A 26,775-nucleotide genomic window follows, 5' to 3' on the forward strand; every position below is an offset into this window, starting at 1 on the left:
CTGTGGAAAGGCTGAATTTACTCCCCAGGAGAGAAGAAAAATAAATACAAATACCCAAGTTGATTAGCTTAATTTTGTGCCATTTCTTGAACAGTCAGAAAAGAGTAATTAAGTTCTACTATAAAATATAACTTATGGAAAAAAAATTTAGCTATAAGGTATATAAACGATTTTAAGCTGCTTAGGCAGCTTATCGGGTTACAGTCGTGCTGAGCGAATAGCCCTGTGGGACCCGGGGCAGTTACTGACTCTTCCTCATGTGTTATAGTGTACCAAAGTTCTTAATGAGAAATATCTCCCACAATCCTGTTTTCTAAATATCCAAGAAAGACTATTTTCACTAGGAAAAAAAAAAAAAAATCAGAGCAGTTGCACACGTATTTGAGTGGTGGCAGGATTACTGTAATGCTGGAAGGATTCTGCAAGGGATCAGTAAACAGGGAGCACCCCCAAATGGAAAGGATGAGTATTAATACAAAGTGGGCCGGGGGCTCCTGGTGCTGGCCCTGCCTCCACCCCACCCCATGCCCCAGCTCCCCAGCCCTGAGTTCACAGAATATCTATCCAAGTTTCTTCAATTGCTTGGAAAGGATGAAGGTTTCTCTGAAACTATTTCAAGTGCCAAAGATAAAAAAAATTTTTTTTTAAAGATCTGATTTAGGTTTACAAATGGACAGGGTCTAATTGCTGGTGCAAGACAAGAGAAAGTACAGATACTGGGGCCTGGGCCTTGTTGTAGCTAATACCATGATCTGCTCTTACCTGTGGGGGCCTGCATGGCTGAGCTGGGGATGGTGGCAGCATCTTGGGGTACAGTGCTGGTGTCCGGTTCAGGGGTGCTGGTTGTTGGTGAGGTGGGTGGTGGGTTCAGCAAAGTCCGAGGTTTCCTCTGTCAAAACGGATGGGGAAAAGTTTGCTACCCATGACAGGTAACTTGTCTTCTGATTCCTCTATTCCTAGTACTCAATTCACCCATGAAACGAAATGTGTATTTGTGGATAGGGCTGTGTTTTCACTTTGTTTTCCACACAGAATCTTGCCCCAAACTTTACATACAGTAGATGCTTAGTAAATATTTTCTGAATCTATGTACAAGACTCTGGGCTTCTACAGAGCCAGCGCTTAATTCACTGTAATTTATACTAGATTCAATGTTATCATTTGAAATTCCAGGTTCTTCATCAGCTGGGCACACAAAAGTACAAAAGGCTTAAGTCTACTTTGACATTATTTTGTACTTTGCTTCTCTCTTTAAAAATGGAAACGTTCCTTCCCCTAACTACCAATTCGTTCCTCTATCTACCTCTTCAGCTTATCATCTGCCATTTCTTATCTTAAACTTTCTACCCTAAGATTTGAATCTCTAACTAAATTACTTCTCTAAAAGCTCTGCAATTTTACCTGGGCTCTGCTTTTACAGTAATATCTGTCCCTTCTGCCTGGAATGGCCGCTTTTTTTTTTTTTTTTTTTTTTTTACCTTATAGATATGTTTATCCAGGATTTTTTTTCTAGATTTCCTCTAGATACTGTCTCTTTTGTGCTATCTCTGTACTTTGTATTGCATCTGTCACAATGTATTGTCATATGTATTTACATACTGGGGTCCCCTATTAGCCTGGAGCTCCTTGAGGGTCTGATTCTGAGTACTGTTCCTAGTATGGCAATCGCCATATAATAAGTCTCAATAAATATTTTGAATGAAGCACACAGTACGGAATACCAATAATGGGGGAAGGATTACAAATGATTTAAGAAAAATCGAATATCTCCTCTATGCTGTTCAGGGCAGTCTGTAGGAGAGAAAGATCTCAGAAGGTTCTTTCCAAGAAGCCTTTCTAAATGCAAGGAAATTATAATCATCACTGAGGTTCAGAAATCCCTTTTTACTAAATGTCCCATGTTTCCACTGCTGGGAGCTATATAAACCTGTCTGCCTTCTAGGAGTATATTATCTAAAGTGACAGCACCAGTGACAGCAGACATATATAAGATGGCCTTGTCTGTGGAAGTTATCATACAAACATGAAACATTCAAAGCATACATGGGACATGGACATTTCTTTTTTCTTTCTTTTTTTTTTTTTTTTTTTGGACACTGCTTAAAATAAAAGTTTAAATAAACAAGGAGCCAGGAAAGAAAGGAAACATCAGTTCAACTTCATTGAGTTAGTGGTGGGATTTCACGGGGTCCCTGGAGTAACAAGCCTGGTAGGTTAGGACCCCAAATATTGTAGCAGAAAGCAGAGAGATGGAAGACATCATTATTATTTGAGATACATGTATCATATCTATTCATATATTACCTCATCTCCATTTTATTGGTGAGAAAACTGGAGCTCAGAGCCTTACTCAAAGATGTTTCTCACAGTCACACAAGTGGTAAGAAATGGAAATGAGGTATAAACCTGTTTGTCTGGCTTCAAAGCCTCTGCTCTAATCATGAGACCACTTCACTTTAGAAGGGAACAGAAGGGTCATGGGTTAAGTGGAAGGCATATACATTTACAGAAGTAGGCATAAGGACAGGAGGGGGAATTAGCGAGTCAAATGCCAGCCCATAAAATACAGGATAAGATGAGAATTATTGTTTTCAAGAGGGTTGGAAAGAACGGGGACTTTGGTTATTACTATGTTTAGGACTTCCCAAGTAAGCAGAGCAGCAGCGATCATAGAATCGCAGTGTTTAGGTTTTGAAGGATCTCAAAGGCCACTTAATCCAACCATCTCTCTCCTACTTCCCTCTCCTGAAAATATCCCTCCCATATAGTCATCTAGTCCCTGACAAAATGCCTCTAGTGATGGAAGATCACTACTTCCTCGTTATTTTTCTTCTTCTTCTTCTTCTTCTTCTTCTTCTTCTTCTTCTTCTTCTTCTTGGCAGATCACTACTTCTGTTTTGGGATGGATTTAACCGTTCCTTTTATGTTGAGACAAAGTCTATCTGCTTGAGTTTCTACTTTTTAATTCTGTCTTTGCAAACTTTCAAGGTTAATCTGATGCCCTTAAAATGTCTTCACATCATCAAAAGCATGGCTTCTTGGCCTTGGAATCTTTAGAGCCTTCAGTGTCTCTCCATAGCAGGAGAATAAGAAGAGAGTAGTGGAGACAAAAATGAACGAGGACTGGGGCTAGGGGTTAGTGATAGATAGATCAAGAGCACATATATTACATAGAAGATGAGGATGTGATATCAAGAATTCAAAGCCAATAAATAAGATCATCTCAATTAGAACATCATAAGTAAAATCATCCATCCTGCATATATTGAACATTTCCCAAGAGACTAAGATATAAGGCACTACAGGAAAAAAGAGAAAAGAACAAGACTAGGTTCCTGACCTTAAGGAGCTTGTATTCTAGAAGAACTGAAGTCAACTGGAGCTAATACACAAAGCCAAAACAATCAGTCAACCAACCAAACTTAGGGAAGAACTCATGAGATTAGAATGGAGTGCCCAGGGAGAACTACGTATCATTTCTACATTGAAACTCAGGTGGTCTAGATCAGGAGGGAGATGCAGAAAATCCCCTGACAAAAAGTGAGTGGAGAAGATGATGCCAAAGGAAGCCCTATAGAAGCAGCTGAGGAACTTTCTTATCAATGGTTTCCCTAAGGAAGACACGCATGAAGAATTGGTCATGACTAAAAAAAGGTGGTTCTTGCAGTAATGGTGCTCAGTGACGCTTGACTCAGCGGTCTTGTCCTGTACTAGATGTAAGCGTTAGCTCCTTCAGGAAATGTGGGAGAGTACCCATGGTGCCCATGGTAAGGCAGCAGTGACCCTGGAACTAGAACATGTGGGGCCCCATCTCTGGAACCTTTGCCATTTATTAGCTATGTGACCTTAGGGAAGTCCTTTCACATCTCTTAAGTCTCAATTTACTTCACTATGAAATGACATTAACATCATTCATCTCCTAGGTTCTTGTGATCATCACGTGATATGTATGTTATGGTGTCTGATAACAGAACCTTATACTTGCTAGGTATTCAGTAATGTTCTTTCCTTCTTCTTAAAAGAAGGGGCAGGATTAGAAAAAGAAATACATGTACAGAGTCAATTTTCTGTTTCTGTTCATGTGCTTGGGCATTCATTCTGGGTAGGTTAACAATTAGGAGCAGGGCCTTTCATTGAGAGAAGACATTAGACCAGAATTTCCTCAAATGTAACTCTCACAGTCAAAATGTGTTTCTTATCCACACCATCCTACTCTACATTACCAATTCCCAGGTAAGTTAGCTAAGCAGGGATGACAATGTAGGAGATTCCTGTTTAAAAGTATACACAAGGTGGAAAATAGGGCCAGACATGCCCCTTTCCAAGATGGATGGATATGGGTGAGTTACCCCTTTATAACCCTTTATCCCTTTCTGGGAAACCCACATTTTTACCTACCTTACTGCCAGGTTTGGGACCCCTCTTCTTTGGGAATTTCAAAGGTTCAGCTGACTTGGATGGGGTAGAGATGGGGTGGGGAATTAGGGGCTTGGGTGTCCGGCCCCGCTTCTTTCCTGGTTTACGCCCCCTCTGCCCTGGTTGATGGTCCAAGATAGTTTTGGTGCTGCTGTGGATGCTGGGCTTCTCAGTGTTCACATCAGATGCAGGATAGGGATTCTTTGGAATCACAACTGCAAGAAAAAGACTCATTCTATCACCCCCTCCACCCACCTGCATTCCCATCCCAAACAGAGGGGGAAAAAAAAAAAGACTTGCTACTTCTGCTTGGGTAGTTTTATCCCAAGAAGCTAGTTTCCTGGCATCTGACCTAAATGTTAGAAAATCTCACAGGAGAACTGAATTTAGATTGGTTAGAATTGGAAGTTTTAATTATTTCTGGCAGATGCAGAGAAAATATTAAATTTTTCTCCCCAAGGCATCTAGTTAAAGCATATAAACAGAACCCATAGGCTCAGAGATGGAATGACTTTTAGAAGCCTACAATCTCTTCCTGCTAAGAATGAAGATCCAAGGCTCAAAAGAGGAAATGATACCTTCAGGTTACACAGTGAACAGGGGATAAAGACTTCTGTTTTAAACTGGGCCCGGACAACCAAGTTAGGAATTTTCTACATCAATTCACTTAAAGTTTTAGTGTGATCATTGCAATGAGGAGTATTGAAACACATGGACATACATACACACATCTGACAGCACCTCTCCTTACACCCTTACTTTAAAAATTGTTTCTCCATATTACCTTCAAGGTGAAGTCCAAATTCTTTACTCTGATATCCAAGCACTTTTGCGACCTTACCCATGACTTGCTCTCCAGTTATGTCCGATGTCATTCTCTGACACACATTCCCCACCCCCACCCCCATGCTCTAGCCCAATTGTTTCCCACAGTCAAATGTTCTGCCCCCATAGCCCAATTGTTTTCTGCACACCATTTCATTCAAGCAAACATCAATACTCAGTTTTCAACACTCTGCTCCAGGGCCACCTCCTCATTGAGGCCTTGTGTGACTATTCCCCAAGTTAAGTCAGTGCCACTTTCCCCCCACACCCCAAGCATTCTATACATATCTATGTCAGTACACTTTCCATTTTATATCTAACTATCCATCTTCTCCTTAAGGGACATCTAATTCACTCCACAAATAGTTACTAAGCACTTACTATAGGTTAGCAAAACACAGTTTTCACTCTCATGGAGCTTACCTCCTCGTTGGGGAGACAGAAAACAGACAAATAAATACATAACATAAGGGCAGGTAAGTGCTGTGATTGAAACTAAAGGCGGGTGAGGAAAGCCCACTCTGAGGAGGTGATATTTACACTGAGAGCTCCCCAATGAAATAAAGGCAAAGCATTATGAACATGTGAGGAAAGGGCCTTCCAGGTAGGGGGCACATAACAAGTGCAAAGATCCAGAGATGGGGACATGTTAGTGTGTCTGAGAAACAGTAAGGAGGTCGGTATAGCTAGAATTGAGTGAGTGAAGAGTGTCGGAGGTTCAGGTTAGAAAGGGAGTAGCAATAAGATCGTGCAGGCCTTTGCAGAGGATGAAAATGAATTTGAACTTTCTAAGTATGAAGGGAAGCTGCTGGAGGATTATGAGCAGGGGAGTGGCAGGATGTACTTGAAAGGAACCTTCTGGCGGGAGGGAGCAGGAGTAGAACTAGGCAGGCTAGTTCATAAGCTAATTCCAGTGGGCAGGTAGAGGATAATGCTGTTTATGCTTCTAGGTAGGATATAATAAATTATGATGAAAAGTCAGATACATTCTTGAAGAGACACTGCAGTGTTGTAGAAATCACAGGGACTAGATGAACTGGAACTCCAGACCTGAGTGGGGGCAGGGCTTCCGAGGTAGCTGACGCTGTTTTGTTTCCTGAGGGCATTTGTCAGTTTGGGGCATGAACTGAGGCTCAGGCTTGGCCTATGCAGAGGACCTCTACCGGAGGAAAGAGAAATCCAATAGGCTGCTATGACTGATTGGTATTTGAGCTCCATACATGTGTCCAATTTTCCCCATGGGGCATTTGCTGAGTTCTGAGTCTGCACAATGGAGATGTGAAGCTAGGCCAAGAGCTTATAACAAGGCAGAATGAAATCTCTCATAATTTTGTGGTTTTAGGGGATAAATGAGGTCCCACTAGAAGGAGGAGGTGTACCTCAAACATACCTCCTCAAGATAAATGCCATATTTTGAAATTGTAAGGAGTAAGAGGTTAAAGAGCCAAACCCCTAACCTCTCAAAGGTAGGACAATCTCTTGCAATTTTTCAGGGCTAAGGAGATAGGGACCTATTAGGTTCTCAATCAAGAGCCCAGGAGGGCCCATGTCCAAGAAACAGGGATAAGCTACAGGTACAATCCAGATCTGGAGTAGCTCAATCCATGATTAGATTCAGAGAATCAGGTCCTTATCCTAATTAGATTAACAGAAGTAAGGAAGAATTATATCTGATGGAAGATACTAGTGGGAGCCTTAACGGTTCTTTTATATAAAATATCCAGTATATCACACAAAAAATATTAGATATAATAAGAGGCAGAAAAAAGTGGTAATCAAGAGAAAATACAGACAATAGGAGATTTATATATGATCCAGACAGAGGAACAGAGACTTTAAAGTAATCATAATTAATATGTAAAGAAAGTAGAGGAAAAGATGAACAAAATGTAAGAAAAGGTAACACCCACAGAAAACTGGAATCTATATGAAAAATTAAATGAACATATTGGAATTAAAAACATGAGATATTAAGAACTCGTTGGATGGATTTAAGGGAAGACAAGATCCAGCAGAAAAAAGGATGAATGAACTTGAAGAAAAATCAATAGAAAACATCCAAAATGAAGCAAAAGTATGGCAAAAACAGATTAGAGCATTAGAGACATGTGGGTATAGTCGATGGATCCAAAATATGAGTTACTATAATCCCAGAGCAAGAAGACAGAGAGAATGAGGCAAAAGTAATATTTAGAAACCAATGAAAGAAGAAAGAGCTCAGCAATTGACAAGCAGCAAAAATCTAAAAAAAAAACCTCAAACTATACCAAGACACATAACTGTTAAACTGCTGAAAATAAAATATAAAATACAAATAAAATGAAAGACAGAGATAAATTTTTTAAAGCAGTCAGAGAGAAAAGAGGCATCTTATCGGAGCATCAGTAAGATTGATGGCTGGCTTTGTAACAGAAACTATAGAAGCCAGAAGCAACAGAATGATATATTAAGGGGCTAAGATATACAAACTGCCAACCTACAGTTCTATACCCAGTGAAAATTTCCTTCAAAAGTGAAGGTGAAATAATTATTTTCAGATAAATCAAAGCTGAGAGAACTTGTTACTAGCAGATCTAAACTACGGGAAATAAAACAGAAGTTCTTCAGGCTACAGAAAAGTAATCCCAGATAGAATGATGAAACTGCAGAAAGAAATGAAGAGCCTAAGAAAGGGTAACTATGTGGCTAGATATAAAAGAATTTAGAACAAGAACTGACTATGTAGAACATGAAGTTATAAAATGGTTTGTAGAGTTTACAATATATGTATTAGTAAATTATATGAAACCAATAGCACACAGGATGGAAGTAGGGGACAAAAGGAGTTAAACTTTGTTAAGAATTTTGCATTATTTGGGGACTGGTTACAAAACACTTATTTAAGGAAGACTTTGATAAGTCCATGATACATATTTGCATAGTATAGCTAACTAAAATAAATAAATTCTGCTGTGGTTAAATAATTATACAAGAATGTATACTAAAAGCTATGGAGAGAGAAATCGAAGAATAAAATATATCTGATTAATCCAAAAGAAGTCAAGAAAGGAAGAATAAAGAAATGTGGAAGAACTCAAAGAGAAAACAGAAAGCGAAATGCAAAATAGTGACTTAAATCCAAATGAATGATTATATTAAATACAAGTGGATTAAGTAAAACAATTAATAGGAAAAAATTAACATATTGCACCAAACTTCCCCCGTCCCAGTACCCCAATTAGATCTGTTTACATGAGGGCCTTGAAATACAAGGACACGTGAAATATAACAGAGATAAAAAGATACAAACAGATGTAAAAACATATACCCTGTAAACATTAAACAAAAGAAAGCTCTTGTGGCTATATTAATGTCAGACAAGTCAGTCTCTAAGGCAAGACGTATGATTAGACTAAAAAGGAACATTTCATCAAGATAAAATAGTCAATTCAAAAGGAAACTATAATAACCTTAAATTTATATATACCTAATAATACAAAATATATAAAGCGAAAGTTTAGAAAATGAAAAGAACAAATAGACAAATACAAATTATGAATTGGAGATTTCAACATATCTCTCTCAGTAACTGATAGGTTAAGAAGCTGAAAAAAACAAAACAAAACAAAACAAAACGGTAAACGTAGGGAAGATGTGAATAACTCAATTAACTAACAACATAAAATAACCAATTAACCAACCAACTTAATTGACATATATAGAACACTACACCCAATGTGTATAGAATTCACTTTCTTTTCAAATACTTATGGAATATGCTGGGTGAACAAGCAATCCTGAATAAAATTCAAAGAATTAAAATCACACAGAACAAGTTCTCTAACCACAGCAGCATTAAATAATTAATTAATTACAGTTTTAGTCTCAGCCACAGTCTTCAATAACATTTATTTTTATTAAAAAAAATTTTTTTAATGTTTTATTTCTGAGAAAGAGAGAGACAGAGAGCGCAAGCTGGGGATGGGGCAGAGAGAGAGGGAGACACAGAATCGGAAGCAGGCTCCAGGCTCTGAGCTGTCAGCACAGAGCCCGACGTGGGGCTTGAACTCATGAACCGTGAGATCATGACCTGAGCCGAAGTCAGGCGCTTAACCGACTGAGCCACCCAGGCGTCCCAATAACATTTATTTTTAGAAAACACTGTTGCTTTGGTGTTTTAGGAAAACTTTTACAAATCCCTCTATATTAATAAATTCTAATGCAGCAGGAAGATAAACAAGTTAGTGTGTTCAGTTCCACTACCAGTAACACAGAAATATTTACAGCTCTGAAAACACAGACCTGCAGGCAGGAACTTAAGGAATTGCAGATTCTTCTGTACCAGCTGATTCAACTTATACATCTGCATTCATTTGTTTATTCTAATCACTGCTTAATAAACTGTGTCTTAGAAGTGAAAAGGAAGATTCTTATATCTTTCTGCTTTGATACCTTCAGTCTTTTTTCCTTTTTAACAATTTTTTTATTTGAGTATAGTTGACATACAATGTTACATTAGTTTCAGATGTACAACACAGTGATTCAACATCCCATTATATGTTATGCTATACTCACAACAAGTGTAGCTGACATCTGTCACCACACAATGTTATTATAATATCATTAAGTATATTCCCTATGATGTAGCTTTTATTTTCACACCTTATCCATTCCATAACTGGAAGCCTGTATCTCCCACTCCCCTTCGTCCAACCACAGTGGAATTTAAATAGGAATCAATAACAGGAAATTAACTGGAAAAATCCCAAATGCTAAGAAATAACTCAAACACCATAAAAATAGAAATAAGAAAATTCTTGGAACTTAAAATTCATGAAAATATGACAGATCCAAATGCGTGAGATTTAGCTAAAGCGGTGTTCAGAGGGAAATGTATAGCTTTCAATGTTTATATTAGAAGAGAAGAAAGGTTAAACAGTGATCTAAGCTTCTACTTCAAAAAGCTAGGAAAAGAACAGCAAACTGAACTCAAAAAAAGTAGAAATAAGGAAATAATGTGAGTGGATAAGTCAATGGAAAAAAGAAAGCAGACATATTACAGAGAAAATCATCAAAGGTTGGTTCTTTGAAAAGATAACCCCTTGACAAGCCTGATTAAGGAATGTAAAAAGGAAACGCAATCTACAAATACCAAGAATAAAAGAGTGGATTTCATTATAGATAACCCAGACATTAAAAAGATAATAATAGGACATAATGAATAACTTAATGCAACTACATTTGAAAATTCAGATGTAATGGGAAACTTCCTTGAAAAGATGACTTATTAAAATGGACACAAGACCAAATAGAACATGAAGGGCTGTGTACATAATAAAGAGATTGAAATTGAAATGAAAAACCTTTCTGCAAAGAAAATTCCAGGCCCAGATGCCTTCACTGGCGAATTCTAGCAAACATTTAAAGAAGAAATAAAAATAACAACAGAGTGTACAAAGTCTCTTCAGATAAATGGAAGAGGGACACTCCCCAACTCATTTTATGAGGCCAATGTAATCCTCATACCAAAGCATGACAAAGATATCACAAGAAAACAAAACTATAGACTAATATCCCTCATGAGGATAGATGCACAATCTTTAACAAACATTAGCAAACTGAACGCAGCAATATATAAAAAGGATAATATATTGTGACTAAGTAGTTTGTATCCCAGATATACAGATTGTTTACCAACAGAAAAAAAATCAGCTGAACTTACCACATATACAAAATAAAGAAGAGAACCCATATATCATCTCAATAGATGCAGAAAAAAAGCATTTGACAAACTTTAATACTCATTCATGATAAAATTATCAGCAAATTTGGAATTTCATTAAGGCAAGGGCATCTATAAACAGCAGAGGCAACAGCACACTTAATGGTGAAATATTGAATACTTTATTACTGAATCATGGAACAAGATAAAAATATTCACCATCATCACTTCTATTCAACATTGTATTGCAGGCCAATGTAACAAGAAAAAGAAATAAAAGCTACAAATATAGGTTGTAAAAAAGAGCATTATTTGCACATGACATGTTTTTTACATAAACCATTCCCCTCCCACCTACAAAATCTACTTAAAATTAAAAAATGAGGGCACCTGGGCATCTTAGTTGGTTACACATCTGGCTCTTGACTTTGGATCAGGTCATGATCTCACGGTTTGTGAGATCGAACCCCACAATGGGCTCTGTGCAACAGTGCGGAGCCTGCTTAGGTTTCTCTCTCTATCACTTTTTCTCTGCCCCTTCCCCACTTGTGCGCTCTGTCTCTCTCTCTCTTTCCCTCTATCAAAATAAAGAAATAAACTTTAAAAAAATTGGAAAGGTCACTAGATATAATCCAATATACAAAAATCTATTTCTATATATACTAATAATTAGAAAATGAAATTTAAAAACCCTAAATCAAATACTCAGTGAAAGATATGCAATACAATCACACTAAAAACTGTAACACATTCTAAGAGAAATTAAAGAAGACCTAGATAGCACATGGTCATGAAGAGATCTGTCACTTTCAGGGTTTAGAAGACTCAAATTGCCCTCTCAATGCTCATCAAATTGATTTAAAGAGTCAATGCAATTCCAATCAAAATCCCAGCAGTTTTTCTGTAATGTGTGTGTGTCCAAATTACCAAGTTAATTCTAAATTTTATTAGGAAATGTAAAGGATCTAGAATAGCCAAGTCAATCTTGATAAGTAACAGCAAAGCTGGAGGGAATACTTACATCATTAGATATCAAGACTCGTTATAATAGAGTAATGAAGACATGTGATACTGGTGTTAAAGACAGACAGTCAAATGGATCAATGGAACAAAACAGAGTCCAGAATTAGACCTACATATCCACAGTCATCTTATTTATGACAAAGGTGCCCCTGAAACTGTATGGTTGTGGTGGTGGTAGAGGACAACACGACTTCTTCAATAAAATTGTGCTGAGTCAAATAGATATCCACATGGAAAAGAATGAGACTTGAACCCTACACTTCAAATTAGATACAAAAATTAACATGAAATCTAAAACATCAAACTTTTCCAAGAATACAGAGGGCACTATCTTCAAAACTTTGGTTGAAGCAAGATTACACATGGCATGCAAAGCATTAGTTACAAAAAAACTGACCCATATGACTTCATTAAAATAAAAAATTCCTGTTCCTCAAAAGACAACATTAAGAAAGCAAAAGTGAAACCTAGGGAGTGGGAAAGGATACACAAAACACATAGGTCAGAAAAGGAATATCCAGAAAATATTCAAAATCTCCTAAAAGTATGGAATAAAAAGAATGACATTCCACTTGTAAAAAGATGACAATGGAAGAGCCATGTCACAAAACTGAATACACAAATAGTCGATAAGGACATGAAAAGTTGCTGAACATTATTGGTTACCAAGTAAAGTGCAAATTAAAGCTGTGAGACACTACATCTCCCCCAAAACTGCTAAAATGGAAGGTCTGACAGTACCTGAATCGGTGAGGAGTACTAAGCAACTAGCACACTCGTGCATCGCTGATGCCAATGGAAATCACTCTGAAAAACCACTTAGCTTTATGCTCTCCCCCGGCAATCCCACACCTTGGGATATACCCAAGAGGAACGAGTGGCACAACCACCAAAAGACATGTACTAGAATGTTCACAGCAGCATTTTTCAGAAGACTCCCTGGGAGGGATTTCAGGCATTATCTAAAAGGTCTGAAGATAGACATACTCTATGATTCAGCAATTCCGATCTCAGGTATAAACTCCAGAGACATTCTTGAGCATGTACACTTAACATACATGTAAATGAATGGTTATAGCAGTGTTATCTGTAGTAACTGAAAACCTGACATGATCCAATGTCCATTATCAGTAAAATGTACTTAAAAAAATTTTTTTTTCAACGTTTATTTATTTTTGGGACAGAGAGAGAGACAGAGCATGAACAGGGGAGGGGCAGAGAGAGAGGGAGACACAGAATTGGAAACAGGCTCCAGGCTCTGAGCCATCAGCCCAGAGCCCGACGCGGGGCTCGAACTCCCGGACTGGACTGCGAGATCGTGACCTGGCTGAAGTCGGACGCTTAACCGACTGCGCCACCCAGGCGCCCCGAAAAATGTACTTTTAAAAAAACGTAGTTTTCAGAGTATGGTCTGAGAACTCCTTCCTTGAAATCCTTTTGGGGGTCTGTAAAATGAAAATTATTTTCATGATACTAAACCATTATCTCCTCTTTTCACTCTCACTCTGTCACATGGAGTTTTCCAGAGGCTATATGTGTGATATCTTCATTCTGACAGCTAATGGAGTATGTATTTGCATAATATACAAGTATATTCTTATGTTTTAAAAAGTTCTAGGTTTTAATTTCTAACACAGTGATATGGATAACCCCCAGAAAGACCTTGGGGTCTTAAGGGATACAAAAGTTTCCTGATACCAAAGGATTTGAGAACCACTGATCTCTAATTATAATCACTTCCTTGCCTTTCTTTTTCCAACACACTTACCTAGAAAAAACCCCAATCTAATTCTCTACCTGTTCCACACCCAAACCTCAGTAACTTAACATTGCCAAATGTTTAAACTGATTACTGTAAACCCTAAGATTGCCCCCTATATCTCTAGTAACAGACTATGGAACCTGAGCTGGGCAGGGTGGTAAGTCATTTATTTACTTTGGAGTTCCTGCCATCACATGACAAGGTGCCAAGTTCCTAGCTGGGGCCTAGCACATGTTTGTAGAATAAAAAAAAGAAAACGGATATAAAAGATGAACTGAACAGGGCTTTACCTGGCCTTCTAACAGTCAGAAAATAGTTGTTTTTCCTCCTTCTTCTCTTTTCCCTTAAGGCTAGATATAAAAGTCCATGATGCCAACTGCTAAAGAGGTTGCCCTCTCCAGCCTGAAAGATCTGGGCAGAAGAAACTAACCAATTATATTTAACAGTTCAGAAAAATCAGGGCATGCAGGTCATGTGTGAGAAGCTAGCACTGAGATTAAACTTCATACTAATTTAAAAGCTTCTTGATAATGGATTTCTTAAGCTGTCCTTAGGGATTCCAGGATTTGGAAGTTCTTCCCATCAGGAAGCCCTATTCTGCCACATTCTAACTTAATTATCCTAGTTGGAAAAAAAAAAATTAGAGTGCTATCAGGGGACTGGGGATCTAATTCTAGTTCTGTCCCTTATGGTATGACCTTGAGTGTGTCATTTAAGCACAATCTTTTCTTATTTTTCCAAATGTAAATAATTAAATAATTTAATGACTGCCCTACTTCAGAGAGAAATGAAAGATCAGAATATTCTCCAACACATTTTGATGCTACTGAGTTTGACAGCATCATACCCTTAACTGACAAAATTCTTGGACATTCATGGGGCCTTCCTAACAACCTGTGAAAGCTGCATATTATTCTCCTTTGACAACCAAGGAGAGCAAGCCTTGGAGAAGTGAAGGGGCAGAGCCAGGCAAGATTCTAGTCTTTGGAGTCTTCACTGGCACACATTCTGCCATACAGCCTAGGAGGAAGAAAGCGATCTCTCTTCCTTCAGGAGCCCGGGATGGGGCAATTCATATGTTAATTAGTTGACCATATCAGTTGAAAATTTAGTAAATTATCTCAAGTGAAAAAAACCCCAACAGGATTGTTGTCCTAGAAAAGCACAATGTTGAGAAGGTTACTAATCTTTACACAATTAATCACGATTCAGTGGGTATGGACTGGTGTAGAGAAGGCACAAGACAAACCTGGAACACACTGATCAGTAAGTAATAGGGATGCTCAGAAAATGATGGGGTCATGCCAAGAGGACACACAACTTCAAGGGGTTTCCACTGGCCAAATGTGGAACATTTTGAGCATCAAAACAAATAATGATAATAAATTATTACTGAATCAACTAAGTGTGGGTCCATCCTGATGTAACTAATGCATAAATAAAACACAGATGAGAAGGGAAAGCTGTTGCTTATAGTAGAACCCCAACTAATAAATGTGGAAGAAGTGGGGGAATTAGAAAATAGCCATTTGGGTAATAACTGATTCAGGCAAGACTCATCAACAGATGCTAAAACGATTGGGTGAAAATTTGGTGAGAAACAGGAAATTTATAGTCTCAAAGTATTTCTCCACTGGAGGAATTTCTCCACAAGATTATTAATTAATTACAAAGGAATGAACTGAAAAACTTGGTAGACACCGCCCTAACCAAGTAACCAAAGTTACTGCGGTAATGGGACAAACACATATCCTGTATCTCCAAATGTGATACTTTGAGAAGAATGTCACCTCAAGCTCTGTGCTGATAGCTCTGCTTTGGATTCTGCGTCTCCCTGTCTCTCTGCCCCTCCCCGGCTCACACACTCTCTCTCCCTCACTCTCTCTGTCTCTCTCTTTCTCAAAAATAAATTAAACATTAAAAAATGTATAACTTGAAATGTATAACCAAAAATATATAGCCTAACCGTGAGATAATATCAGACAAACCCAAATTGAGCCTCTGTCTATAAGATAACTGAACAAACATTTATAAAGAAATATTGAGGTCATGAGAGACAAGGAAGAATGATGGAAAGACTGTTCCAGATTAATGGAGACTAAAAAGACATGACAATTAAGTGCAACTCATGAACCCAAATTTCCTTTTCCCAAAAGGGCATTATTGGGATGATTGGCAAAATAGGAATAAAGTTTATAAATTAGCTACTGGTATTGTATTGATATTAATTTTCTGGTTTTAATAATGTTAAAAGGCCTACAGATTAGCTCTAAACACCATATCAGTGTTAGTTTTCTGATTTTTTTCTAAGATTTTATTTTTAAGTAATCTCCACACCCCATGAGGCTTGAACTCACAACCCCAAGATCAAGAGTCATGTGCTTCACTGAGTCAGCCATGCACCCCTAATTTTCTGATTTTAATAATAGTACTATGCTTATAGAAGAGCATGCCCTTGCTTTTGGAAAATATACACTGAAGTCTTTAATAGTAAAGGGACATTATTACACAAGTCATGGTCAAATGGTTCAGAAATATGTATTACTTATTTAGAGAGCCTAATAGTGCAAATGTGATAAGTGTTAGTATTTGGAGAATTCTTTCTTTAAAAAATTTTTTAAGTTTATTTATTTATCTTGAGAGAGAGGGAACAGGGGCAGAGAGACATGGAGAGAATCCCAAGCACTGATGGTGCTTGATGCACTGACAGTGTGGAGCCCATTATGGGGCTCCATCTCCTGAACTGCAAGATCATGACTTGAGCCAAAATCAAGAGTCAGATGCTCAATCTCTAAAGAACTTGCCAAACTCCACACCCAGAAAACAAATAATCCAGTGAAGAGATGGGCAGAAAACATGAATAGACACCTCTCTAAAGAAGACATCCAGATGGCCAACAGGCACATGAAAAGATGCTCAACGTCACTCCTCATCAGGGAAATACAAATCAAAACCACACTGAGATATCACCTCACGCCAGTGAGAGTGGCTAAAATGAACAAATCAGGAGACTATAGATGCTGGAGAGGATGTGGAGAAACGGGAACCCTCTTGCACTGTTGGTGGGAATGCAAACTGGTGCAGCCACTCTGGAAAACAGTGTGGAGGTTCCTCAAAAAATTAAAAATAGATATACCCTATGACCCAGCAATAGCACTGCTAGGAATTTACCCAAGGGATACAGGAGTGCTGATGCATAGGGGCACTTGTAGCCCAATGTTTATAGCAGCACTTTCAACAATAGCCAAATTATGGAAAGAGCCTAAATGTCCATCAACTGATGAATGGATAAAGAAATTGTGGTTTACATACACAATGGAATACTACTTGGCAATGAGAAAGAATGAAATATGGCCTTTTGTAGCAACATGGATGGAACTGGAGAGTGTGATGCTAAGTGAAATAAGTCATACGGAAAAAGACAGATACCATACGTTTTCACTCTTATGTGGATCCTGAGAAACTTAACAGAAGACCATGGGGGAGGGGAAGGGGAAAAAAAAGTTAGAGAGGGAGGGAGGCAAACTATAAGAGACTCTTAAAAACTGAGAATAAACTGAGGGCTGATGGGGGGTGGGAGGGAGGGGAAAGTGGGTGATGGGCATTGAGGAGGGCACCTGTTGGGATAAGCACAGGGTGTTGTATGGAAACCAATTTGACAATAAATTTCATATTAAAAAAACTCAAGGAATTAAAGCTGCTTATCAATTGGAAAAAAAAAAAAAAAGAGTCAGATGCTCAACAGGCGCCCCTGGAAAATTCTTTGTATTACTATTGTAATTTTTCTGTAAGCTGAAATTACGTCAAAATAAAGTTTTAAAAGAGATTCATGAGTGTGGTACCAAAATGTACACATACACAGGGGATATAAGAACCTGGAGTGGGGAGTGCCTAACTCTGCAAGGGAAGGGACAGGGGGCTAGGGAGACAGGCAAGTGAGACTTGTCAGGCAAGATTTCAAGGAGACAATTTAACAAATCTTTGAAGAATGAATAGATCTTGCATTAGGAAAAGGGCAAGGGTGGAGGGTGAGTAAGGGTACTTCAAACATAGGAGACAGGATGTAGAAAGGCATAGAGCTGTAAAAAAGGGATGGTTATATGAGGACCCATGGGTAGTTCTGTATGGCTTAAGTCCATACAAAGGAGAAGCAGAGAAGGTTAGAGACAGAGACTGAAGCCAGCTTGAGAAGAGTCCATAGGACATTTGAGGAGCTCTAACGCACAAAGACTCTGCCAAGAGATTCAGTGGGTACTATGGCCCTCCATCTGGAAAAAGTAATGGTGAGGTTCATCGTAAAGACAAAAGTACATCTAAGGCAGGGCAGTAGCACATAAAGTTGTGTAGAACTGGTCTCCCCTCCTTGAAAAATTCCTTCTGATATGTGCACATAGGTGTGTATCTAATCCTTACTCCCTTGCTATAATAATGCCTAATAATGTTGCTAAAAGGCAGATAAACTGTTAAGACTAAGAATGGAGAAACGAAGCAGTTTACAACTGGATGCCCCTAATGACGGAGTTAAATTTGCTTAAAAGGAACTGATATTTATTGGGCGCTTACTGTAAAACACACAGTACAGCTATGGACAATCATCATCATCAATAACATTTGGTTCGGTGCGTAAGATGCAGTATATACTGGCAGTTAAAACAATGGGTTTTGAAGTCTTGCCTACGAGGCAAATATTATTTCTATTTAACGGATGAAGCTACTGAAACCTGAGTAACTTGGCCAAGGCCACGTAAGTAAGGAGGCAAGGCTGGAATTCAAATCCAGAGTGTCTGACTCCAAAACCCTTGCTCTTGCCCTCATACCATTCACTCATTTGTTCATTCATTCATCCAGAAAACATTCTGTATGAGGAATATATTGCATGGTAGGGAGGCTCCACAGTATGAACCAGGGGTATAAAGTATATAAATTAATCTCTGATGGTGATAAGTGCTATGAAGAAAAAACAGAGCAATGTGACAGAGAAGACAGAAAGATAGTCAAGAAAGGCTCTTTGAGCAGGTGACATTTGACTTGAGACTGGTGTGACAGGAAGGAATCAGCCATGTGAGGATCTAGGGCAGAGTGTCCCAGCAGAAGAGACAGCAGGTGTAAAGGCCTAAGAAAATAATGAGCTTGACTTGTTTAAGAAACAAAAAGAAGGCCAGAGAGACTGCAGCAGGGTGAATCGAAGAAATAAAATGGCACAAGAGGGAGTCAGAAAAATAGGTGGGGTCAGATCATGCAGGGCCTTCTGGGTCATGGTAAGAACATGATCTAATTTCCTTTTGAAAAAGAGCTCCCTGGACGGTCTGCAGAGAATGGAAACAGAGACATCAGTCAGGATGATGGTCTATAGAAGCCCATGCAGGTAACAATGGCAGAGGTTAATGTGACAGCTGTGGGGGTACAAATAAGTGGATAAACACAAGATGGGTTTTGTAAGCAAGGGGAGGTAAAGAATAACTGAAGATGAATTTTAGGGTTTCGATCATTTTCCGAACAGGGAAGACTAAAGGAGTAGAAGGTTTGGGAGGAGACAGGTTGGGACTGGAGAATCTGTTCTGGCCATATCATGTGCTAAATGACTTTTAGATATTAGAGATAACAAGTAGATAGTCAAATAAATGAGTCTGGAGTTCTACAGAAAGGTCAAGGGTAGAGATATAATTTTGGTAGTAATTAGCATATAGACCATATACAAAGACAGGGGACTGATTGAAATCACTTGGGAGGAGAGAAGACTATATAGCACAGTACAGGAGAGGGCCTAGGACTGAGCCTTGGAGCACTCCAAAAAATAGAGGCTGAAAAGTGAAGGCCAGCCAAAAGAGACTGAGAAGTCATAGAGAGTGGGATAAGAACTGAAAATCCAGAGAGTGTAACATCCCAGGAGCCAAGAGAAGGTAGTGGTTCAAGAAGGAGGGAGTGATCAATTGTGCTGGAAGTTAGAGACACAGCAAAATGAAGTCAGAGAAGGCTTTGTTATCTCGGAGGTCGATGTGTACTTGGTAAGAACAGCTCACTAGAACAGTGGGGGCTGAAGACTAGTTGGAGAGGGCTGAAGAGTGAATGGAAGGTAGAAAGAGTGCTTATAGAGGAGTTTTGTTTATTTATTTTATTTTATTTTATTTTATTTTTTTAATGTTTATTTATTTTTGAGACAGAGAGAGATAGAGCATGAGCAGGGGAGGGGCAGAGAGAGAGGGGGGACACAGAATCTGAAGCAGGCTCCAGGCGCTGAGCTGTCAGCACAGAGCCCAACGCGGGGCTCGAACTCACGGACTGCAAGATCATGACCTGAGCCAAAGTCGGACACTCAACCAACTGAACCACCCAGGCACCCCAGGAGTTTTGTTTTTTTAGACATTTTATTGTGTGTAGTAGGCAGAATGGTCTTCAGATAGGTTTATACCTTAATCTTGGAACCTATAAATAGGTTACATGGCAAAAGAAATTTTGCAGGTGTAATTAATGTTGAACTCTTTTTTTTTTTTAATGTTTATTTATTTTTGAGGGAGAGAGAGAAACAGCACAAGCAAGGGAGGGCAGTGAGAGAGAGGGACAGAGGGAGACACAGATTCCAAAGCAGCCTCCAGGTTCTGAACTGTCAGCACAGGGCCTGATGTGGGGCTCAAACTCATGGGACCGCAAGATCATGACCTGAGCCGAAGTCGGATGCTTAACTGACTGAGCCCCCTAGGTGCCCCAAGGTTGAACTCTTAAAATAGGGAGATTATCATAAATTATTCAAGTGGGCCCAGTCTAATCACATGAATCCTTACAAGCTAAGGACATTCTTTGGCTAGAAGTAGGGGAGATGAGGCAGAAGGGGGAGATGAGAGTGATGCAAACAAAGTGTGTGAAGGACTCAACCTTCTGTTTTCACTTTGAAGATGAAAGGGGCCACCAGCCAGGGGACGTAAGAAGTTTCTAGAAGCTAAGATTCTGCCCTCCCTGCCAGACATCAGCTAGCAAGGAAATGGGAGTTCCAAGCCTACAACTGCATGGAACTGAATCCTTCCAACAACCCAAATGATCCTGAAAGCAGAGTCTTCCTCAGAGCCTTCGGTTAATAAGAATTCAGGCTGGCTAGACTCTGGCCGTGTGTGACTGGAGCAGAGAACCAATGATCTCACCAGACTTCTGACTTACAGAACTGTGATGTAATAAATTTGTGTTGTTGTAGGCCACCAAGTTTGTGGTCATTTGCTACAGCAGCCATAGGAAATTAATCTGCTGTGAAACCTCAGAGATGCAGGGCAGACACAGTCAAGGGAGAGTTTTGAAAGATGGGGGTCATCAGAACACGTCTGTATGCTGATAAGGATGTTTCAGAAAGGCGGGGTTGAAGGAGAAAACCCGTGAAGTAGATGAAGGAGAGGCAAGACAGGATGTAACAAAGAGAACAAGTGGAGGGCTGGTCTTTGATAAGGGCAGGGACTCTTCATCTACTGCGGTAACAAGCAAGCACCATAAACTGTGCTGTGGCCTCCCTACACTGCTCTGCACCAGCTTGTCACTGGGCAATCGATGGTGATACTGAACCCTTCTCTTTGAAATGTTCTTTTGGCCCCTTAAATGTAATTCATTCAGATTCCAAAGACCTCTTTGGAACATGGATGTGGGAGTATACTCAACATCTCTTTTAGGGCTTTCTTCATAGTGAATCATTCCAGTTAAACCTGGGTGGCCAGCTAATGCATGTGTTTTGGAGTCATAAAGACTTGGATTTAAATCCACTACATAGTAGGTATGGGACACTGGACAAGTCACAAGCTCTGGGCATTTTTTTTTAAATTGGGATTATAATATCTACCTAACAGCACTGTAAGAATCACGGATCATGTAAATTACCTTATACAGTACCTATCACAGAGCAGATGCTCCTACTCAGCCCATTCTTTTACTTTTTAGCAGTACTCTTCTACGGTGCAAAAATAGTGGCAAATAATACACTGATAGAGCCTACTAGTAAGACTGGCATGATTTGAAAATCAGACTTATTGGAAAGTTTATGGGCTTTGGAATCAGAATGATCTGGTTACTACCTTGAATCTGCCATCTCCAAGCGGTTTAATTTTGTACAAGTCATTTAACATTTCTGAGCTTACTATCTCCTTTGGGAAATGGGGATAATCTCACTCATAGCATTGTCTGAAAATTATATGTGAAGCTATAGTAAAGTGCTCAAGACATCTGAGCTCCACAACCAATGTTTATTTTCTTCAGTTCTCAACCCTCAGAGCAAATGAACAAACATATACACGTTCTTACTAGTTTTCTCTTGAGGTCCTAGACTTCTGATAAAATAAAGTTGGTGTTTTGTTTTTGTTTTCATTGCTAGTACTAGGCACGACCGCCAGGAGGAGGGAAGTAATGGCAAAAGTGGATAGATAATCCAGGTCTCTTGACTCCTTATCCGATACTCTTTTTGAACTCACACGTGTGCACACATACACACACAAACACGCATCTTTCCCTTTGGTATATTGGTTCCAAATCCATTCTACTTTTTTTTTTTTTTTAACTTCCCAGCTCTGTTTCCTATCAATCAAACTCTTAATTGTTCCAAACTTTAATTTGCATGATGGGCTCATTAATCTAATTGTATTCTGGCTAAATACTACATTAGCATAACTTCACATCTTGGGGGAATAGGAGGGGAGCTGTTCATTCTCTAATTACTTTCATTGTTGTAAGTCTTATCTCTCCAACTAGTTATATAACTTAACCAGAGCATACTTTTTTAGTGCTAGGAAACCCCCCACCCATTTCAAACCTGCAACAGCAGGCCCACTGGACCCATAACAGCAGAGCAATGTCTGGGAAACACCATCTGGACTTCCTCCGTATGTTTTATATGTTCTTTGAAATTTGTCATTAGCTCTTGGAATCTAGACCTTGCTGATGCCTGATTTATGCTCTTGGCTTGCTCTCTGATCTACTCTTCAACATTCAGCTTTGGTAACTGGCCTAGAGTCCCTAAGATCTGATTTTGGCCTGTATTTTGTTTTCAGCCATATCACTCTCTTGTCTATGTTGATACCCCAAAGGGACTCTATGGCCAAAGTGATATGGCATGTGTCCTAGCACCCTGAATCACGCTGAGCGCATATTAATAATTCATTAAAACGTATCAAATTGGTGGTGGGGGAAGAAGAGAGGGTGTATACATTAAAGTGGAGCTTGCCCAGCCTCTCAGCAATAGTACAAAGTGTAAAGTCAGCGTGTCAAGTCAGCCTAAAACTGGTCTAGAAACGGCAGAACTACTCACTAACACTTTCCTGAGGAATAAGACACAAGGAATGAAAGTTTATAGCTGTTTCCATGAAAACAAGTGATGGGTCTCTTTGGTATTCATTACATAACCAACCAATTAAATAAAACCAAATATATTGGAGGAAAAGACCAAGAGACCTGCGGGGGTGGGGGGGGGGGTGGGGGACGGGTCTTAGGAAAACTATTTTGTAAAGCCAGTATTCTGGAAGATCCCAAACCAAAAGATGAAAAGAAATCAGGTAAGGAAGGAATAAAATAAATCCCCATTATTCACATTCCAATGAACTGTGGCATGGTAAAAAGAACAGTGGCCCAGGACATAGCAAACATAGTTGTGTTTCTGAAACTAAAGTGTTACATCACTTTGGCAAATTTCTCTGTCCTCCATTTTTTATGGTCTGCCATTTCTTCAACATGCATCTCTTCAGAATAAGGGTACTATTATAGATAACCATAATAAACCTGTCATACTGAGTTATAAATATCTCTATACCCCTGCCAAAATAGTGATTACTTATACAGAGTAGAAACTATAGGAAATGCAGGGGGAAACAGAGTAATGATAATAATACTTTAACACTATTCTCGGAATAAGACAAGAGGACAAAACATAAGATAAAGAAGACCTAAACAACACAATATTCTGAAAGTCTATTAGTCATTCTAAATAGATGTCTACACCTAAGCTCCTGATTCTCCCATCTCTTGCCTTCAAACTTGTTCCTCTTGGTCTTTTCTGCCTCATTCTATCCTCTCAAATGGTTCAAGGATGCAGTCATCCTTGACTCCTCTCTTCTTCTTTTTTTTTAATTTTTTTTCAATGTTTATTTTATTTTTGGGACAGAGAGAGACAGAGCATGAACGGGGGAGGGGCAGAGAGAGAGGGAGACACAGAATCAGAAACAGGCTCCAGGCTCTGAGCCATCAGCCCAGAGCCCGACGCGGGGCTTGAACTCACGGACCACAAGATCGTGACCTGGCTGAAGTCGGACGCTTAACCGACTGCGCCACCCAGGCGCCCCTATACAATATATTTTTATAAAAATTACTGTATCTTCCAAAAGAAAAAAAATTTAGTGAGAATAGCATTGTTTTACATTTTTGCAGATCTCTTTCATGTCTGAATATAGAAGACAGCTGGATTCTCTGCTTCTGCATTTAATTTGTTGCTGTATATCATTTTAGCATTTTATTATCATGATTATTATCATTTTTAAATGTTTATTTAGTTTTGAGAGAGAGAGCAAGACAGAGTGCGAGTGTGGGGGAGGGGCAGAGAGAGAGGAGACCCAGAATCCGAAGCAGGCTCCAGGCCCTGAGCTGTCAGCACAGAGCCCGGCACGAAGCTCAAACTCATGAACCACGAGATCATGACCTGAGCTGAAGTCGGACGTTTACCTGACTGAGCCACCCAGGCTCTTTAGTTGCTATATATCACTTTGACTGAACTATTTGAAGTACGTGAAGAAAATATATATTCATGGAGATATGTAGTTAGAAAAGGGAGGTATATTTAAAAGGAATTTTCAAGTAATTGTGGATATTCTCTTTAATATTATACCAAAACTCAACAAGTGGTAGTTTCTTAAATGTCAGTTGAAACATGGAATCTGAAACCTTACCAATGAACTCTGTTAATGTTAAAATCCACTGGTCAATCTTATACTTTGAACGGATCTTCCTTCCAAAGTACACATGCATGATTTTGTAACATCACGTACCGGTCATTTGGAAAATATCGTTTCACTGAGTTATGCAGATTTTCCAATGTTGGCACATTTATTATGCAATATCAAAAATTCACAATACTCGACATCATCATAATCCTATCAGAAAAATCGGTATTAAGAAGCTGTCAAGATCTTGATGGCAGACACAAGTTTTCCAAAATTTGAATTTACATTTGAAAGCTTGAATTTTATCACTGTCAACAAATGCTATTAGTTGTTTTCCTTGAAGTGACAGACTCACTCAGTTCATTTTTGAGAAAATGTCTGCCAATACCAAAGCTGAACAACCACAGTTTGCCTGTTGGGTCATTCTTCCAAGTGAAAATGGTGATCCATAAAAAAAGGAGATAGTTCAGCTGACGGCTCAATTTTACAAGGGCTTTTTCTAGAGGCGACCAAGTACTTTGGTGTGCAACAGAACTGCTTTATTCATACTTCCCATTTCCTCACACAGAATATTAAAAAGAGAGGTACTCACAGCTTGGAATTTGACAAAATTAATAAATTTTACTGTTTCATCAAGAGCACTGGTAAGTGAGCCTGGCTTCTCCCCACCTCATCCCAAAAGGTGGCAGTGAAAGATATTACTATCACTACAGTTTGGTGCCACGGCCTTAACTTGTGCCAAGGAGCCAGCAGTTTTGCTCACCATCGCTTTTGCACCCTCAATGCAAATATCAGCTTAGTGAAAAAGGTAAATAGAGTCAGTGTTATTCTAAAAATACTTTTGAGCTCAGATCCTGTGAAAGCATCTTGGGGATGCCAAGGATCCAAGGATCACAGTTTGAGAACTGCACTAAACACTCTCTTGCTCTTCTGCACTTAAACTTGAAGCTTCCTTTGCCAGGAAAGAATTTTTTCTTTTTTGCTCAGCTATCCATATGGAACCTTTCAGTGAGATTTTCCCCGATCATCCTATATAAAATAATACCTCCACTCACCCTCTGCCTCCTCCCACCCCCTGGCACACTCCATCTCCCTCCTTCCTTTTGTTCTACTCAATCTTTCTACAGAGAAACTATCACTCACTATTTTCCACCGCTCCCAACTAGCATAGAGATTCCTAAGGGCAATGCCGTTATTGCCGCCTCCTAGAATTGCCCTTTACACATGGTAGATGCTCAATAAATCTCAGTTGAGTGAATGAATGTAACTCATAATCCAGCATTTGATTCCAAGATTCTGGTTTGCTTAGACTGCTTTCTTAGTGGTTCATGTCTTACTTCCCTAACTCCAAGAGCAGAGGTTAATCTACATTGCATGTAATCCCCAAAGCTTCTGGCACTTGTCTTGGACATACTATGCATATTCTCTTCTCTAGAGATTATTTGCAGTTCCAGAGTCAACTCTGGGTATCGCCAGTATGTATATATGTGGAATGACAGAAAATTCACAAAAATTTTTAGCTACTTCTTTCTGGTTTGCAACAATTTCTATTGTATAAACACTGTAATTGGTATATAACAATCATGACCTCAACTCACTGGCTCTGTTTCCTACCCCAAAACATGTGGGAAGCAGAAAAAAAAAATTGCCATTCTGATGCTGTTTTCTGGTTGGTTTTAAGCAGAAGGTTCTTGGTTTAACATGCAAAGGCTTATTTTTAAAATGAACACAATTGGCTCAGTGCAGCCAAGATCCTTAAACATATTCCAAATTAAAAAATTTTTTTTAACCTTTATTTATTTTTAAGAGATAGAGACAGAGAATGAGCAGGAGAGGAGCAGAGAGGGAGGGAGACACAGAATCCGAAGCTGGCTCCAGGCTCCAAGCTGTCAGCACAGAGCCCGGCGTGGGGCTCGACCTCATGGACTGTAAGATTATGACCTGAGCTGAAGTCAGTCACTTAACCAACTGAGACACCCAGGTGCCCCATCCTTAAACACATTCTCTATCTTTCACTTAATCTTGCATTTCTGGGAGGCTAACTTAAGGATATGTTCCTCAGTATTGAAAAAAATGTCTTAAATAGGTTTATCATAGCATCATTATTAAAGAAAATTTGGATCATCAAAGTAGGGGAATAATTACGCAAAGAGTTA

The 26,775-nt window shown here is 39.1% G+C and overlaps 1 protein-coding gene across 17 annotated transcripts in view; it reads right to left on the reverse strand.

Annotated features, from left to right (window-relative positions):
* Positions 1 to 26,775, reverse strand: part of SCMH1 (Scm polycomb group protein homolog 1) — a 170,118-nt gene that overhangs the window by 39,612 nt on the left and 103,731 nt on the right. For 15 of the 17 annotated variants that reach the window (XM_040469813.1, XM_040469817.1, XM_040469812.1 and 12 more), the window contains 2 exons: positions 4,399 to 4,631; positions 763 to 889 (listed from right to left, as the gene is read on the reverse strand). The exons of 1 other annotated variant lie outside the window; for it this stretch is intronic. In XM_040469813.1, coding sequence (XP_040325747.1) covers positions 763 to 889; positions 4,399 to 4,631 — 360 coding nt within the window. The remainder of the gene's footprint in view (positions 1 to 762; positions 890 to 4,398; positions 4,632 to 26,775) is intronic. One more of the 17 variants, XM_040469827.1, reaches the window with a different exon arrangement.

Source organism: Herpailurus yagouaroundi, unplaced genomic scaffold, assembly GCF_014898765.1.
Source record: "Herpailurus yagouaroundi ecotype Mexico unplaced genomic scaffold, PumYag 77, whole genome shotgun sequence".
Taxonomy (NCBI): Eukaryota; Metazoa; Chordata; class Mammalia; order Carnivora; family Felidae; genus Herpailurus; species Herpailurus yagouaroundi.